The 16,326-nt window shown below is 46.2% G+C and overlaps 1 protein-coding gene across 2 annotated transcripts in view; it reads right to left on the bottom strand.

Moving 5' to 3' along the window:
* Positions 1–770: 770 nt before the first annotated feature.
* The window catches only part of MSLN (mesothelin), a 29,586-nt gene continuing 14,030 nt past the window's right edge, over positions 771–16,326 (bottom strand). Inside the window, exons 12-28 of one of the 2 annotated variants that reach the window (XM_064390310.1) lie at positions 16,082–16,297; positions 14,500–14,670; positions 13,965–14,111; positions 13,790–13,839; positions 13,196–13,316; positions 12,692–12,777; positions 11,957–12,080; positions 11,000–11,190; positions 9,750–9,840; positions 8,694–8,805; positions 7,845–8,059; positions 6,745–6,897; positions 5,481–5,614; positions 4,735–4,862; positions 4,059–4,153; positions 2,639–2,828; positions 771–1,272 (exon numbers count right to left, since the gene is read on the bottom strand). In XM_064390310.1, the coding sequence (XP_064246380.1) occupies positions 1,178–1,272; positions 2,639–2,828; positions 4,059–4,153; positions 4,735–4,862; positions 5,481–5,614; positions 6,745–6,897; positions 7,845–8,059; positions 8,694–8,805; positions 9,750–9,840; positions 11,000–11,190; positions 11,957–12,080; positions 12,692–12,777; positions 13,196–13,316; positions 13,790–13,839; positions 13,965–14,111; positions 14,500–14,670; positions 16,082–16,297 (2,319 nt within the window). In that variant the 3' untranslated portion in view covers positions 771–1,177. The remainder of the gene's footprint in view (positions 1,273–2,638; positions 2,829–4,058; positions 4,154–4,734; positions 4,863–5,480; positions 5,615–6,744; positions 6,898–7,844; positions 8,060–8,693; positions 8,806–9,749; positions 9,841–10,999; positions 11,191–11,956; positions 12,081–12,691; positions 12,778–13,195; positions 13,317–13,789; positions 13,840–13,964; positions 14,112–14,499; positions 14,671–16,081; positions 16,298–16,326) is intronic. The other variant, XM_064390311.1, reaches the window with a different exon arrangement.

Raw genomic sequence — 16,326 nt, forward strand, 5'->3', positions numbered from 1 at the left:
TTACTAGAGATTTGCTCCCTGTAGTACAACCAGCAGTGCTGCTGACTGCTCTGCCAAGGCAAGAACACGGGGCCCAGCTCCTGCAGGGATTTCCTGTCCATCCCATCCCACTGGGATCTGTTAAACAGTGGGGAAACTCAGGGATTTGAGTCACTGGTGGCCCCGCACTGCAGCTGAGAGATCCCAAAATTCCTATTTAACTTCCTTCACGAGCTGCTTTTTGATCAAGGTCTGCTCAAACCACACACAGACTCTAATGGGATGATTAGCTGGAGATAATTTATCTTGATTACTGTTCAGTGCTATACAATAAAACATCAGTCTGGTTTTTCCTAATCCAATGTGTCCTTTGAGTGCTTTGTGGGGAAGCTTTTCCAGCACAAATCCAAACTCTGCGGTGAAGGACAGACCTGCTCCCTCTCTAGAAAGCTCAGACAGTGAAGATTTATAAGACATAAAATATATAAATCCCTTTTTCCCTCCCAGATTCTCCTCCTGGAGGAAGGGGAATGTCAGGAGCTGGATACAGGTTTCACTGAGAGGGTTTTTTTGAGATATTTCCAATGAGTGGGGAAAAAATATGGAAAACCTTGTGCAAAGTTCCTTTCCTCCGACATGAGGAAGCTGAGAACAGTCTCAGCTCCTAAATGTTGAAGAGCCAACCCCAAGGAACGGGAACAGGCAGATCCTGGGATTCTGAGCCTTCATTTGGGGGATTCCTGCAGACAGGAAGGTGAGGGCAGCCCCAAGGAAGAGCAGACACTCATCAGTTTGCTTCTGGCATTTTTACTCAGTCCCAGGATTTATTTACAAGCAGCTGGCAAACTTCAGTCCCACCCTGAGGTCTTGGCAGTGTCACGAGGTCAGGCTCTGGGAAATGGCATTTTTAACCTGCAGGACTCACCCTTAAACCCAGCAGTGAGATGGGGTTTAGCAGTGGTTTGGGGCTGAGCTGGGCTTGGGCTGTCCCAAAGGCAAAGATCCTCCACCAAAGAGTCTGAATCTTCCCTTCAGACAAAAATGTTTTTTTTTTTTTTCCAAGTGATTTGAAAGCCAAAAGTACCTAAAGGTGAGTTCTGGGCTGATCCCAGCTGCCTGCAGCTCTGGGCACTCCTCAGGCCAGGTCTCAGAGCAGGTCACAGGCTGGTCCCTCTTGGCTCCTCGTGGGAGGAGAAGGTCAGGAGAGCATGGACACCATGGAGAAGCTGAGGAGCAGGGCAGGCAGGAGGTGGAGCACCCTGGCCACGCTGCCCAGAGGGGCTGAGGACATTGCTGCAGGACAAAGAGAGCATCAGAGCACAGAAATCAGTGACTGAGCTGTGGGAAGTGGGTTTGTAGAGATAAGATGTGTTTGAGATAAGAAATGCTGGCTTGGAAATGCCATGGAATGAGACAGGAATTGATGAGAGAGAGAACTGGAACTAGAAACAAGTTTCAAAGGATGGCCTTGCAAATAAGACTGGATACTTTGGAGAAACAGAACTGTGAAAGATGAATTGTAGTAGGACCCACGAGGGGTCATTTTAGATTATTAACTTTAAGGCATTTCCAGCATGGCGTAGGAAAAGCTGATTAGCTGGAATCAGAAATACTTCTAATATAGTTAAGAAATCAGAAATGCTTCTAATATAATTAAGAAATCAGAAATACTTCTAATATAATTAAGAAATCAGAAATGCTTCTAATATAGTTAAGAAATAGTTGGCTTCTGATTGTGCTGGTGTGAGTTATAACACCTCTATTGTCCCACCCTTCACATGAGAATGAAAACGGAATAAAAGTTTTTAAAAGAGCTCTCAGTTACCCCATCTTTAAGTAAGAAAACAACTTAATCTGACAACTGAACCACTCCTCCATGGGGAAAACATCCCCCTGTGCCCCCTGCAGGGATCCTCTTCTCCTGTCTGACCTCGGCAAACACCAAGCTGAGTTTGGGGTGGAACTGGAGAATCCTCAAATTTCCTTCAACCCCAAACCCTGTGATCCTGCCTCTAAACCCAAACCCAATGCCCCAAGGAGGAAGGCCTGGAAGTGGTCAGAATGAACCCCAAAATCACCCCAAAAGTGGATAAAAATAACCCAAAATTCACCGCAAATAAACCCCAAAATTAACCCAAAAAATGGCCCAAACTCACCCAAAATTCACCCAAAATTTAACCCAAAAATGGGCAAAATTAACCCCAAAATATCCCAAACTTCCCCCAAAACCAGGCAAAATCAACCCAAAAGTTCACCCAAAATGAACACAAAAATGGAAAAAAAATCAACCTCAAATTACCCCAAAAATGGGCAAAATTAACCCAAAAATAACCCAAACATCCCCCAAAGACCAGGCAAAATAAACCCAAAAGTTCACCCAAAATAAACCCAAAATGAACCCAAAAATGGAAAAAATCAACCTCAAATTACCCCAAAATAACCCAAAGTTACCCCAAAATGAACCAAAAGTTCACCCAAAACGAGCCCAAAATTCAGCCAAAATTCACCAAAAATTAAGCCTAAATTAAGCCAAAATTAACACGAAAAATGGGGAAAATTAATCCAAAAATCAAGCCGAAAACCAGGAAATTCACCCCAAAATTCGCTCAAAATCACCCCCAAACGAACCCACGACAGCCCAGCCCCGGCCCCGAAGTACCCGGGAATCTGGGGGTGGCCAGGTTGATGTAGCCCTCCTGCACGCCGCCCGTGAGCCCCGCGTGCAGCCGCTCGAGCTCCGCCTGCCGCTGCAGCGCCAGCCAGTCCCGCACCGGGGCGCGGCTCTGCCACCGCGCCAGCTCGGGCAGCCGCGCCCCCAGCAGCCCCTGCACATCGCCGGGGCTCAGCAGCTGCGGACAAACGGCACAGGAGGGTGCGGGGGTGATGGAATGAGAGGCAAAAAATGAAATAATCAGTGGAAAATTAAGGAAATTGTTTCATATGTAATGGTTTATAGGGATTATAGATTAAATATGTATTTATATGGTTTATGTTATATAATATATTTATATTATATTTATATTTAAATGTATCTCTATATAAATATATATTTATATTTAAATAGATTTATATAAAAATATATATTTATATTTCAATAGATCTCTCTATAAATATATATACACATAAATTTATGTAAGATTAAATATAAATATATTTTTATATATTTATTATTTTATATTTATATTTAATATAAATAGATAGTCAAAAATTTATATAAAATAAATATAAATATAAAAATAAAACATATAAATATATAAATATATATTCCTATTTAAATATATCTATATATAAAAATATATATTTCTATTTAAATATAAATATATATACATAAATTTATGTAAAATAAATATAAAATAAAACAAATATATAAATATATATTTCTATTTAAATATATTTAAATAGAAATATATTGACATAAATTTATATTGAATAAATATAAAATAAGACATATAAATATATAAATATATAGACAAATTTATATAGACTAAATATAAATATAAAATAAGACATATAAATATATAAATATATATTTCTATTTAAATATATTTAAATAAGACATATATAGACATAAATTTATATGAAATAAATATAAATATAAAATAAGACACAAATATATAAATATATACTTACATTTAAATATATTTAAATTAATATATTTACATATATTTATTTTTATATCTATTATATTTATGGCCTGTCCCCTGCCACAGAGAGCCTGCCCTAAAGAAACTCCACTGCTTTTGCATTCATCCAGGACACCAAGTTCTATTTTTTAAGGAATTTCAGGCCCTTTCCCCACTTTCTACTGGTTTAACAGAAGACATTTTGGATTTGACGGAATTTGGATTTGACGGAATTCAGATGTGATGGAATTCGGATTTGACAGAATTTGGATTTTATGGAATTTGGATTTGACGGAATTCAGATGTGACGGAATTCGGATTTGACGGAATTCGGATTTGACGGAATTCGGATTTGACGGAATTCGGATTTGCTGATTTCCCCCAATGGACAACACGACAAAGCCAAGCACGGCACCCCGGAAATGCAGGAATGAAGGGGCTCCAAGGCCAGCTCACCATCAGCGAGTCCCTCCTCAGAGTCACAAAGGTGCTCACGTTCATGTTGACGTCGGCCTTGCTGAGAGCCTTCAGGTCTGCAGCTGGAGCCCCCCCTGCACCGAAGCAGGAGAACACCAGGGATGGCAGAGCCCACAGGAGCCCTGCCCCAAATGGGGATTCTCCAAAACCCGTCAGCCTGGGGCTGGGAACACACGGCTGCAAAACGGGGGGTGCTCCTCCTTTTTTTATTGGGAGTTATTTCGTTGGGCATTGAAAATGTGTGGCCAGAAAGTGGAAAGAAGGGTGAGGAGAAGTTGGGAAAAATCTTGGCTTAAAGGGGAAAAAAAAACCCACCTGTTTTTTATTGGGAGTTATTTTGCTGGGCATTAAAAATGTGTGGCCAGAAAGTGGAAAGAAGGGTGAGGAGAAGTTGGGAAAAATCTTGGCTTAAAGGGAAAAAAAAAAAATCTGACATGGAAAAGGGCTTTGAGATTAATCCTGAGTTTGATTTTCCTTGTCTGGGATTTGGGCAACTCAAAGCAGGCACAGAATTTTTTGTGCTGTCTAAAAGCTGGAAAGACAAACTTTTAACAGCTTGACTTTGAAAATTTCCAAATCTTTGACAGGTTTTGATACTCATTTAGTTTGTGGCTAAGAGTTCCCCTTCCCCACAACATCCTGGATCGCTACATACCCAGGTAAGGTAAAATCAGCTCATAGTAAGCAGGTAAATGCTGCTGCTCAGAGAAAGCTTCCTTGGCTTTCTGGTACAAGAGGTTCTTCGTCTCCTGGGAACAGGCTGAAGGATCCAGAGACACCAGTCTGCAGAAAAATAAACATTTAGGGTGAAAAAAAGCTTTTGTTATCTTCAACCTGTTCAATTTTTGCATATTCTGAGTGTTTTTCTGGGATTCTCTGCACAGCACAGGTGATCCCCAATTCCAGCTCTATGGAGAGAAGCTGAGAGGAAAAACCATGGTTCAGTTTCCTGCTGAGAATTTGTCCTTCAGGTGATGATGGCTCTGATGGTGCCCAATAAATCTGTGTGTTTGCCAAGTGGTAATTAATTCATTTCATTTCATTTCATTCAGTCTTTCAGAGGAATTCAAACTGGAAATGCTTAAAAGCCACGAGGATGTGGCACTTGAGGACATGGTTTAGTGGCGAGCTTGGTGATGATCTGAGAAGCCTTTTCCAACCTTAAGGACTCAGCAATTCCATGAAATTCAATTTAATTAACCCTTCTGCAGATGAAAGCAGGCACAGAGTCAGATTTGCAGCGCGCTGGGCTGAATTAAACAGAGTTGGATTGGGAATCTGAGCCGTGCCTGGCAGCTCCTGAGGCGCTCCCTGAATTCCCATTCCCTGGGAGCAGAAAGAAGGAAAAGGGTGGGGAGGGGCTTTTGGAAGAAGCCGAGGACAGCCCAAGCTGGCACTCACCGGAGGCTGGCGGGGTCGATGGCCTCCAGCTCGGTGGCATTGAGCAGGCACACGTACCTGGTGCCAATGGCATCCAGGGCCGTGGCGTTCAGGGCATTGCCCAGCTCCAGGTAGCGTTTAATTGCTGCTGAGGCCTGCAAGCACAGTTAATTACGTGTATTTAATGGCGTTTAATTGCTGCTGAGGCCTGCAAGCACAGTTAATTACGTGTATTTAATGGCGTCAGAAAGTGTGGGTTCATCCTTGAAATAAACTCTCTTTATATTTTATTTTATGTAGTATTTTATCATTACAAAAATAAAATGGAAGCATTTCAGGTCTGTTCGTGTTGCTGTGAATTTTGTGTTAGAGATAGAAATGAGATATTTGGTTTTTTGTGTAGAATAGTTATTTTTTTATTGTACACCATTTTCATATTATTTTATTATTTTAAATTTTATTCATTATAATTTATGTTTATTAATTTTTAAATGTTTTTTACTGTATACCATTTTTATATGGTATTAGAAGGTATTGTGTTTGAATTTAATTGCTTAGTCTAGTGAAACAGTTAATTGGTTAGTAAGGGTTATTGTTTATTAAAGAATACATGTTACATATTTGTATATATAAAATATTTCTATATATGTTATATATTTGTATATATGTTATATATTTCTATATATTTGTATATTTCTATATTTGTTATAAATTTCTATATTTGTTATATATTTCTCTATATAACATATATAGAGACATATAACATATATATAGATATATATGTCTATATATGTTATATATTTCTGTATATAACATATATTTCTATACATAGCATACATTCATATAACATATATTTCTATAGATGTTATATGTTTATTAAACATTTTATAGATATGTTTATATATTTTAAACTGAATTTTATGGGATAGACTTCTTGTTTTTATAGGTGTGAACAGCTTTTTTACAAGAACAGATTGTTGTGCTGACTGATTTTTATTCCTATGATTTTTTTTTTTAATGGCAATTTAATAGGTTAGTTTAGAACACAAAGCCTGATTTTATAAGACCTTTTTTTTTTATAAAGTTTTCGTTCATTGGGCCACAAAGCTTGATTTTATAAGACCTTTTTGTTATAAAGTTTCCATTCATTGGGCCGCAAAGCTTGATTTTATAACACCTTTTTTTTCATAAAATTTCCATTCATTGGGCCACCCAAAGTTGTGGCACCAAGGATGCTCCGACCCCCTGAGAAGCCAGAGCCAGGAGCGCAGAGCCCAGCCCGTACCAGGGGATCCGAGGGCTGAGGATCAGTTTTCAGGAACGCTGCCAGGGCGTCAGCAGAGCTCAGCTTCCAGGTGGAGATCTCCTCCGGGCTGAGCAGGCCCAGGAGAGGGCCCATCTCAGCCAGGACATGCTGGGGATAACCGTGGGGATACCTCTGTGGAGACACCAGGGCACGGGCTGAGCTCAGCCTGGGCAAAGGGACGTGATGTTAGTGCTGTTTTCAGCTCTGTAACCAGGATTGGAGGGAGGACGGAGCCACGTTCCTCTCAGAGGTGTCCTGTGAAAGGCTGAGGGCCAACCCGGCAGGAAAACTCTGATTAGATAGAGAAATGAGAGATAAGAAATAAATATTTTCCCAGTAAAGGTGGTTGAACCATGGGAGAGGAGCTGAGAGACAGTGGAGTCACATCCTTGGAGATCCTAAATCCACCAGGAAAAGGCCCTGAGAGATGCCATCTGTGGAAATTTGAGTCACGTCCTTGGAGATCCTAAACTCCCCATGACAAGACCATGAACAATCCCATCAGTAGAAATTTGAGTCACGTCCTTGGAGATCCTAAATTCCCCATGACAAAACCCTGAGAGATCCCATCAGTGGAAATTTGAGTCATACCTTTGGAGATACTAAACCCACCAGGACAGGGCCCTAAGTGATTCCATCAGCAGAAATTTAGACATATCCCTGGAGATCCTAAATTCCCCATGACAAGACCCTGAACAATCCCATCAGTAGAAATTTGAGTCACGTCCTTGGAGATCCTGAATTCCCCAGGAAAAGGCTCTGAAAGGTCCCATCAGTGGAAATTTGAGTCACATCCTTGGAGATCCTAAATTCCCCATGACAAGGCCCTGAGAGATCCCATCAGTGGAAATTTAAATCACATCCTTGGAGATCCTAAATCCACCAGGACAAGGCCCTGAGAGATCCCATCAGTGGAAATTTGAGTCATACCTTTGGAGATCCTAAATCCACCAGGACAAAGCCCTGAGTGATCCCATCAGTGGAAATTTGAGACATATCCCTGGAGATCCTAAATTCCCCAGGACAAGGCCCTGAGTGATTCCATCAGTGGAAACTGGACATTTTTGGGCTGGAATTACCTCGTGCAGGTATTCCTTCAGCACAGCCAGCTGGGGGATGCTGAAGGGGTAGGTGAGGACCTGGGAGAGGTGATTTTCCAGGAAGAGGTGATTTTCCTGGGAGATGTTCTGCAGGCAGGCACGCAGGAGCTCCGGTGGGATGTAAAAGGCAGGCATCAGGTCATCACTCAGAACTTCCTCTGTTATCTCCAGGTCAGCGGGGCAACCTGCTGAAGCTACGGCAAACTCAGGGTTAAATCAAATCCTTTGGCACCAGGCTTTGGATGCCAGAATCATTTTGCTTGGAAAGACCTCCAAGGTTCTGTGCCCGATCCCCACTTGGTCACCAGCACTGGGTTCCTTGGGCACCTCCAGGGATGGGGACTCCAAACCTCCCTGGGAGCCTCTCCCAAGGCCTGAGGAGCTCCAGGGAGACCCCTGGGCCTAGTGGGAATGTCAGGGTGACCCCTGGGCCCAGAGGGAATGTCAGGGTGACCCCTGGGCCCAGAGGGAATGTCAGGGTGACCCCTGGGCCCAGAGGGAATGTCAAGGTGACCTCTGCTCCCAGTGGGAATGTCAGGGTGACCCCTGGGCCCAGGGGGAATGTCATGGTCACCCCTGGGCCCAGAGGGAGTGTCAGGGTGACCCTTGCTCCCAATGGGAATGTCAGGGTGACCCCTGGTCCCAGTGGGAATGTCAGGGTGACGCCTGGGCCCAGGGGGAATGTCATGGTCACCCCTGGTCCCTGAGGGAGCTCAGGGTGACCTCTGCTCCCAGAGGGAGGGTCAGGGTGACCCCTGGTCCCAGTAGGAGCTCCAGGGTGACCCCTGAGCCCAGGAGGAACACTCTGGCTCAGGACAGCTCCCGTACCTTCCGCTCGCTTGTGCCGCCGGGGCAGGAGCTCCCCGACGATGGTGGCCAGCTCCTCCCTGGACAGGGGGGAATCCCAGGCAAAGTTCCTCAGCCAGGTGGTCAAAGCTTTCTGCGAGGAAAAGGGATCATCAGGGGGATTTGGGAATGCTGGGTGTGCCTCCAGCACAGCCCCTGCTCCTCACACAGCGGGCTCTGAGCATGGAGATCCTGAACCAAAAGCAATTCCTTAAATGTTTGAACTCTCCCTTTGCCCAGCCCATCAGAGACTGGAGCTCCTCACAAAGCACTGGGAGAGTTATTCCTTCTCCCAAAGTGACAGGAAGGGACTGGCAGTGCCCTGGATTTGCAGTTGCAGCCTGTCAGCAGCGATGCCTTCAGTTTGAGCTTTCATATTTCCAGATTCTGGATTACATTGGTACAGAACTCTGAACTCCACACAAAGTGTCAGCAGCTCTCCTCACAGCTCAGGCACACAGAACAATCCTTTGCCAGCCCCAGAGCCAAGGACACCACTGCAGCTTCAGCCCAAAAAGTGCAAACAGGGAATGGAGGAGAGCAGTCTGGGAGGATGGGACTGCATCACCTGAGCTGGAATTGGACACTGAACCCCAATGTGGAAATGGATCTAAACTTGTAAAAGTGTGGAAACTCCTGACCCATTGTCCATCTTGGGGGTAGCCACAGCCAGGCTCTTGTGCTGCCCAAGGTGCATCCTTTGAGGCCTTTTAATAAATCCCTGCTTTATTCCTTTAATTCTGCCCAAGGTGTATCCTTTGAGGACTTTAATAAATCCCAGCTTTATTCCTGTAACTCTGCCCAAGGTGTATCCCTTGAGACTTTTAATAAATCCCTGCTTTACCCCTTTAGCTCTGCCCAGCTCTGCTCCAGGCCCCAGCTCCAAGAACCCTCCCTTCCCACACCCCCATGCCCCTGGCAGCAGCTGCTTTAAAGGAAGAACTGCTGGAATCAGGCTGGCCAAGCCCCCCAGCAGACCCCAGCCCCATTCCAGCCCAGCAGTGCCCCCCGAGCCCCCCAGGCATGGGCAGAGCCCACCTTGGGGATCTGCTGCAGGATGCTGGGGTCCAGCACAGGGAGCAGCCTGCCCAGCTCGCTCAGGGTGAAGGCTGACCACGCTGCAGGAGGCCTGCAGACAAAAAAATGTGTTGCAAATAAGTGAAAGCTTATAAAAGAACAGCTTTATAAACATCATTTAAACCTTACTACTCTAACTAAGCTGTTACATTCCCATAAGAAAAGAATTATAAGAATAAAAATCAATTTACATAACGATCTATTCTTGTAAGAAAACAGTTCACGCCTATAAAAATAAGAAGTAATCTCATAAAAATCCATAAATAAAAAGTATAAACTATCTAGAAAGAGAAAAGTTTAATAAACATATACACTAACCATTACCAACAATCAACTGAGCTTCAATAATTTACTAACCTGTTAAATTCAAACACAGCACCTTCTAATATCCCATAAAATGAGCTACATGCAATAAAAATTCAGCTACTCTACACAAAAAACAAGTGTCTCATCTGCCTCATTTCTATCTCTAACACAAGCTGCAATGAAAATGAGCAGGTATCAGCTGTCAAGGAAGAACAAAACTGAAAAAACACCTTTAAATCTCCCAGGATTACATCCTCATAACATGTGACGTTAAGAAAACAAAGTTTAAACCCTAAAACACCTCAACCACTTCCTGTTGCACAAAATGTCATTGCAGCAGAGCAGAAGCTGTCAAGGACATAAATCAGGGCAGCTGGGTGGGAAAATGGCCTTGAACAAACACATTATTTTCTTAAGGCTCCTTCTGGAACCCAAAGAATTTCTGTTGCTTGCTATGGCCCAGTTCAGTGCCAAGATCCTGGGACAACTGACCCAGGAAGGAAAATATTTTGCTTCTCTCTGTGTTAGAATAGGGATTTATCAAACATCTCTCACTGGACAGGCAGAATGTCTCCTGGAAGTCTGTGCCTGACAAACAGCTTGGCCTCAGCCGTGATCACCAGGCCAGCCAGAGAAGTTTGATTAATGAAAAATCAATTTTTCAGACCAGAGGAAAAGCTTTTATAATGAGCAAGAGAGACAGAAGTGACCACATTTTTCAGGAGAATTTCACCCAGGCCTTTCAGCTGAAATAATTTCAACCAAACAACATAAAAGGCCCAGTGCAAAGCTCAAAAGCAAGAAGTTTTTTGGGTTTTTGACCAAGCTGCTTGGCTGGAGTTCACCCAGGCCTTAACAGGACCATGGGCTTGATTAAGGGAACAGTCCAGGAGGAAAATCCTTACCCAAAAGTGGTGTTGCCACTGCTGAGGACGTCCCTGATGGCCTCTTCTTGCTCAGGCAGGAAAGATCCACACTGGCTCAAATCCTTCAGCAGAGTGCCCCCAGAACTCCTGATGTACTCCCCACCCAGGTCACACACCAGCCAGCCCAGGAGCTCAGCGCTTCCCTTATTTATTTGTGTGCCAGGAATTCTCTGGAATAAAGACAGAGCCATTAGCTGGGATGGAGCATCCCCTGGAGCCCAATTCCTGCAGGATCCCAGTTCCTGCAGGATCCCAATTCCTGCAGGACCCCCATCCCTTCAGGATCCCAGTTCCTGCAGGATCCCAGTTCCTGCAGGATCCCCATCCCTTCAGGATCCCAGTTCCTGCAGGATCCCAATTCCTGCAGGACCCCCATCCAGCCCTGCAAGATCCCAGTTCCTGCAAGACCCCAATCAATCCCTGCAGGATCCCAATCAAGCCCTGTAGGACCCCAATCCCTGCAAGACCCCAATTCTTTCAGGGTCCCAATTCCTGCAGGATCCCAATCAAGTCCTGCAGAATCCCAATCCCTACAGGATCCCAATTCCTGCAGTACCCCAATCCCTGCAGCACCCCAGCTCCTTCAGGATCCCAATCCCTGCAGGACCCCAATCAAGCCCTGCAGGATCCCAATCCCTGCAAGACCCAAATTCCTGGAGGATCCCAGTTTCTTCAGGACCCCAATACCTGCAGGATCCCCATCCAGCCCTGCAGGATCCCAATTCCTGCAGGACTCCCATCCAGCCCTGCAGGATCCCAATTCCTGCAGGTTCCCAATCAAGTCCTGCAGGACCCCAATTCCTGGAGGATCCCACTTCCTTCAGGATCCCAGTTCCTGCAGGACCCCAGTCAAGCCCTGTGGGACCCCAATTCCTGGAGGATCCCATTTCCTTCAGGACCCCCATCCCTGCAGGATCCCCATCCCTCTCCTCATACCAGGCACTCCAGGGCCTCCAGGAGCAGCTGCTGCCTCTGGGGGCTCTCTCTGGGCAGAACATCCCCGTTTGCCTTCCCAACGTTGATGAAGAACTGGCTGCAGTTCCCTGCATAGTCTGAGGGGCTGGAAAGAAAAACTCCATGAATTCTGGGGAATGAGATCAAGCTCAAGGCAGCCCATGTCTGATAAAACCTCTTCTACACCTGCACACTGAACTCCAGGAGTTGCTCTTCCCCAGTTTTCTTCTATGCTATTAAATCCTTTTAAAATTCCTTAAGTTTAAAAAATGGTTCTTTAAAAATCGATTTTCACCTGAAGGAATTTGTTGTGTGAGACACAGCTTAAAATTGTTCAAGGTTTGGGTGCAGAACCACAGCAGGAAGGTTCTGGAACAGGGGAATTCATTCTATTCCCTGTTTTCTTTGGTGTTGTAAGGGAAAAGCACATTCAGAGGCCTGGGAATGCTAAACTTGGCCTTGGCCACTGCCTGGGATGGGACAGCCTCAGCTTCTCTGGGAAACCTGGGCCTCCCCACCCTCACAAGGAAGGATTTATTCCAATATCTCATACAAATCCACCCTCCTCCAGCTTCCTGCAATCCCATTTTTTATACCCCAGGAAGAGGCTTGAACAACTCTGAAACAGAAATCAAATTAGTCAGCCTGGTTATATTTTTGTCTTTATTTTTCCCATGTTGCTCTAAGGCAAGATGATGAAAACCACAGCACAGTTACCTTAAAAACAGAAGCAGGTCTTGGGGATAACTGTCCCAGTCCTGGGGAATCCCATGCAGAGTCAGCATCTTCAGCAAGCAGCTCAGCTGGAAGGACACCAGAGATTGCAGCAAGGAGAGAAACCACCACGAAACACAAGGAAAAGACAAAATAATGGAAAGATTTTATGCTGCTCTGAAGAAAGAAAATTAAAAAAAAAAGAGAAAAAAAGAAAAAAAATACGGAAATCAAAGGGTTTGGATTTCTCTCTTCAGGGAAACTCGGCTGTGGGAGGGACACCCAGGACTTTTGTTCACAGGAAGGGACCACAGGGACCACCCTGACACCCCAACAACCCCCCCTGTCCCTGGGTCACCCTCTGGGGGCAGAACCTGTCCCCAAAACCCATCCTACCCCCCTGGCACATCCCTGCTCCAGCCCCTGAGCTCCAGGGGCTGTTCTGGCTGAACAATTTCCTTCAGTTCACGCAGGACACCACCAAACCCTCGGGAATGTGGGCATTACCTGGTCCTGGCCCAGCCTGACCTTCTTCTTCCTCATGACCCTGGCCAGCTCCTGGAACCTCTCTGCCCCCACAGCGCTGGCAGCTGCACAGGTGAAGCCCTGGAGCACAGACTGGGAGAGCCTGGCAGTTCCCAGCAGGAAAACCAGAAGGGAAAAGCCTTCAGGAAGGTGCATTCAGAGCAAAACTCCGCTGACTCCATTGTTTGTTCCAGATATAAATCTCTGTTTTCATAATTTTCACCTCAAATAAGTCAAAAGACACGGCAGCCCTTCTAAATGAATCCCTGGAATTGCCCTCTGGAAGGTTTGGAAATGCATTCCCTGCTTGGAAATGCATTTCAGAGACAATCTGGAGCAAGATTCCAAGTGCAGCCTGAGCCAGCAGCATCATTTCAGAAAGGAAATGTGGCTCCTGGGTGCATGTGACAGCTGAGCCCTGGTAAATCCCCGTGTTCCACGTCTGTGTTTGGGTTCCCATCCCATTTCCCATCTGTTCCCATGGATTCCAGGGGGTGGATGTGGATGTTCCATGGGAAAGGTGAGAATTGCCAGGAAAACAAACAGAAAATGGAGGGAGAGGAGGAAAAGCTTTACCTGTTGAAGTCAGGCTCTGCCTTCACCACGTCACTGAAAAACATGGCAGCCTGGGGAGCAAAGGCAGAGCTCAGAGGTTTTCCAGGGAAAACAGCTCCGATTCCAGGGGGATTTGTGGAATTCACGGCCCCACAGGGGGCAGGGCTGCCCGGGAGGGGAAGGAGGAGCCCTTTACCTGCTCTCTGGTCCATGGTTTGTCGTTGAGATCCTGCACGTTTGGCTTCTCTTCCCCAAAAACCAGCAGGGATTTTGGGATGGAGCTGGCCAGAGCACTGGGAATGAGTCTAACCAGCTCAGAGGGGTGGCCAACCCTGGAGGAAACCTTGGAAAAACCCAACAGAAAAAACCCAGTCTCACTTCAGTGAGATTTGCTTTAGTCCAAACCACGGCAGGATCAGAACCAGGGAATTGTTCAGGCTGGAAAAGACCTCCAGGATCGAGTCCAACCTTGAATTATTCCACTCCATTTATATTCTTTCCCTGGGAACATCCACCGGGAAGCAGCTTTTGGGAGCACCCCACAAAACAAATCCCTCCTGGCCTTGTCCCCAAGAGGCTGGGCAGGCCAAGGACAGTGACACAGAGGCAGTGGCCTGTCCTGCTGCCACCCTGCCAGGCTGTGCCCATCCCAGCTGTGCCACACCTGGCCCAGGTGAGCTGTGCCCCACTCCTGCTCCTGGCTGAGGCCTCAGCAGACAAACCCAGGTCACCTTTTCCACCAGGATCCTCTTCAGAGCCGAGGGCAGCGTGTCCACGTGCTGGGCAAAGCCCGGCAGCTGGATGGCCTCCAGGACGACCTCTGGGGACAAACTCCTGAGCGTGCTGCTGTTGAGGCCAGCCACCAAGGTGCCCAGCTCTGCCAGGCTCTGTCCATCCCGGAGCTGCAAGGGAATCCCAGGAAAAATCAGCTTGGAAAGGACCTTTGGGATCCTCGAGGCCCAGCTGTGCCCAGCCCCGCCTGGTCCCCAGCCCAGAGCTCTGAGTGCTGATGTCTTAAATTTGAGCTTTTACATTTTCCAGATTCTGGACTGCATTGGTTTCTAACCCTGAACTTCATATAAAGTGTCAGCAGGTTCTCCTCACAGCTCAGCCACACAAAAAAATCCTTTTTTGTCAGATTAAGCCCTTTTTTGACTCAGGCATGTGGTAACTGAGAGCTGTTTTAAAAACTTTTATTTCATTTTCAAACTCATGTGAAGGGTGAGACAATAGAGATGTTATAATTCACACCATCACAATCACAAGTTAACTATTTCCTAATTACAATCCATTATAAGCATTTCTTGGCCTATCAGTTTTAGCCACACCGTGCTGGAAATGCCTTAAAGTTAATAATCTAAAATGACCCCTCGTGGGTCCTACTGCAATGCATCTTTCACAGTTCTATTTCTCCAAAATATCCAGTCTTCTTTCAAGGCCATCCTTTGGAACTTGTTTCTAGTTCCATTTCTCTCTCTCAACAATGCCTGTTTCTCTAGAAGTTCATATTTCTCTACAAATGCTTCTCTACAAATTCATTTTCTGCCCTCAGAACCAAGGACACCACTGCAGCTTCAGCCCAAAAAGTGCAAACAGGGAATTGAGGATTGGACAATGAACCCCAGTATGGAAATGGAACAAAACTGATAAAAGTGTGAAAACTCCTGACCCACTGCCCATCTTGGGGGTAGTACAGCCAGGCTCTTGTACTGCCCAAGGTATATCCACAGAATTCACAGAATCACTGGGTTGGAAGAGACCTTAAAGATCATTGAGTCCAACGCAGCTCCAACCCTGGCCTCCAGTGCCACATCCAGTCTTGTTTTAAACCCATCCAGGGCTGGTGACTGCACCACCTCCTGGGCAGCCATTCCAGAACTTTAGCACCTTTCTGTAAAAAACTTTTTCCTAACACCCAACCTAAATTTCCCTTGGTGCATCTTGAGGCTGTGTCCTCTGGTTCTGTCAGAATCCTTTGAAGTCCTTTCAATAAACCCCTGCTTTATCCTTTTAACTCTGTCCACCCTCTGTTCCAGGGATCAGAGCCACCTCCAGACATCCCTTGGGATGAGGATTCCCAAGGTCCCTGGGCACCCCCAGTGCCTGAAACCCTTCCCAGAGGAGGCTCCTGGGCGTGGGGAGCTCTGTACCTGGACACCTCCAGGGATGAGGAGCTCTGTACCTGGACACCTCCAGGGATGAGGAGCTCTGTACCTGGACACCTCCATGGATGAGGATTCCCAAGGTCCCTGGGCACCCCCAATCCCTGAAACCCTTCCCAGAGGAGGCTCCTGGTTGTGAGGAGCTCTGTACCTGGTAGCCAGAGAGGAGCAGTTTGTTGAGCACAGCCCTGGCCTGCTCAGCCCTCCAGCCCTGGACTGTCCCCAGGGCAGGCAGAGCTGCCTCCAGCTGCTCCTCAGGGATGCTCTCCTGGATCCTGGACACCGAGAGCCCCAGGGCAGCCTGGCCCAGGGCTCGCAGCACGGCTGGGGACAAATCCTCCAAACTCCTCAGCAGGGAGGCTGCCACCTGTGCCACGAGACAGAGCAGGGTCAGAG

This window comes from Passer domesticus, chromosome 15, assembly GCF_036417665.1.
Source record: "Passer domesticus isolate bPasDom1 chromosome 15, bPasDom1.hap1, whole genome shotgun sequence".
Lineage (NCBI taxonomy): Eukaryota > Metazoa > Chordata > Aves > Passeriformes > Passeridae > Passer > Passer domesticus.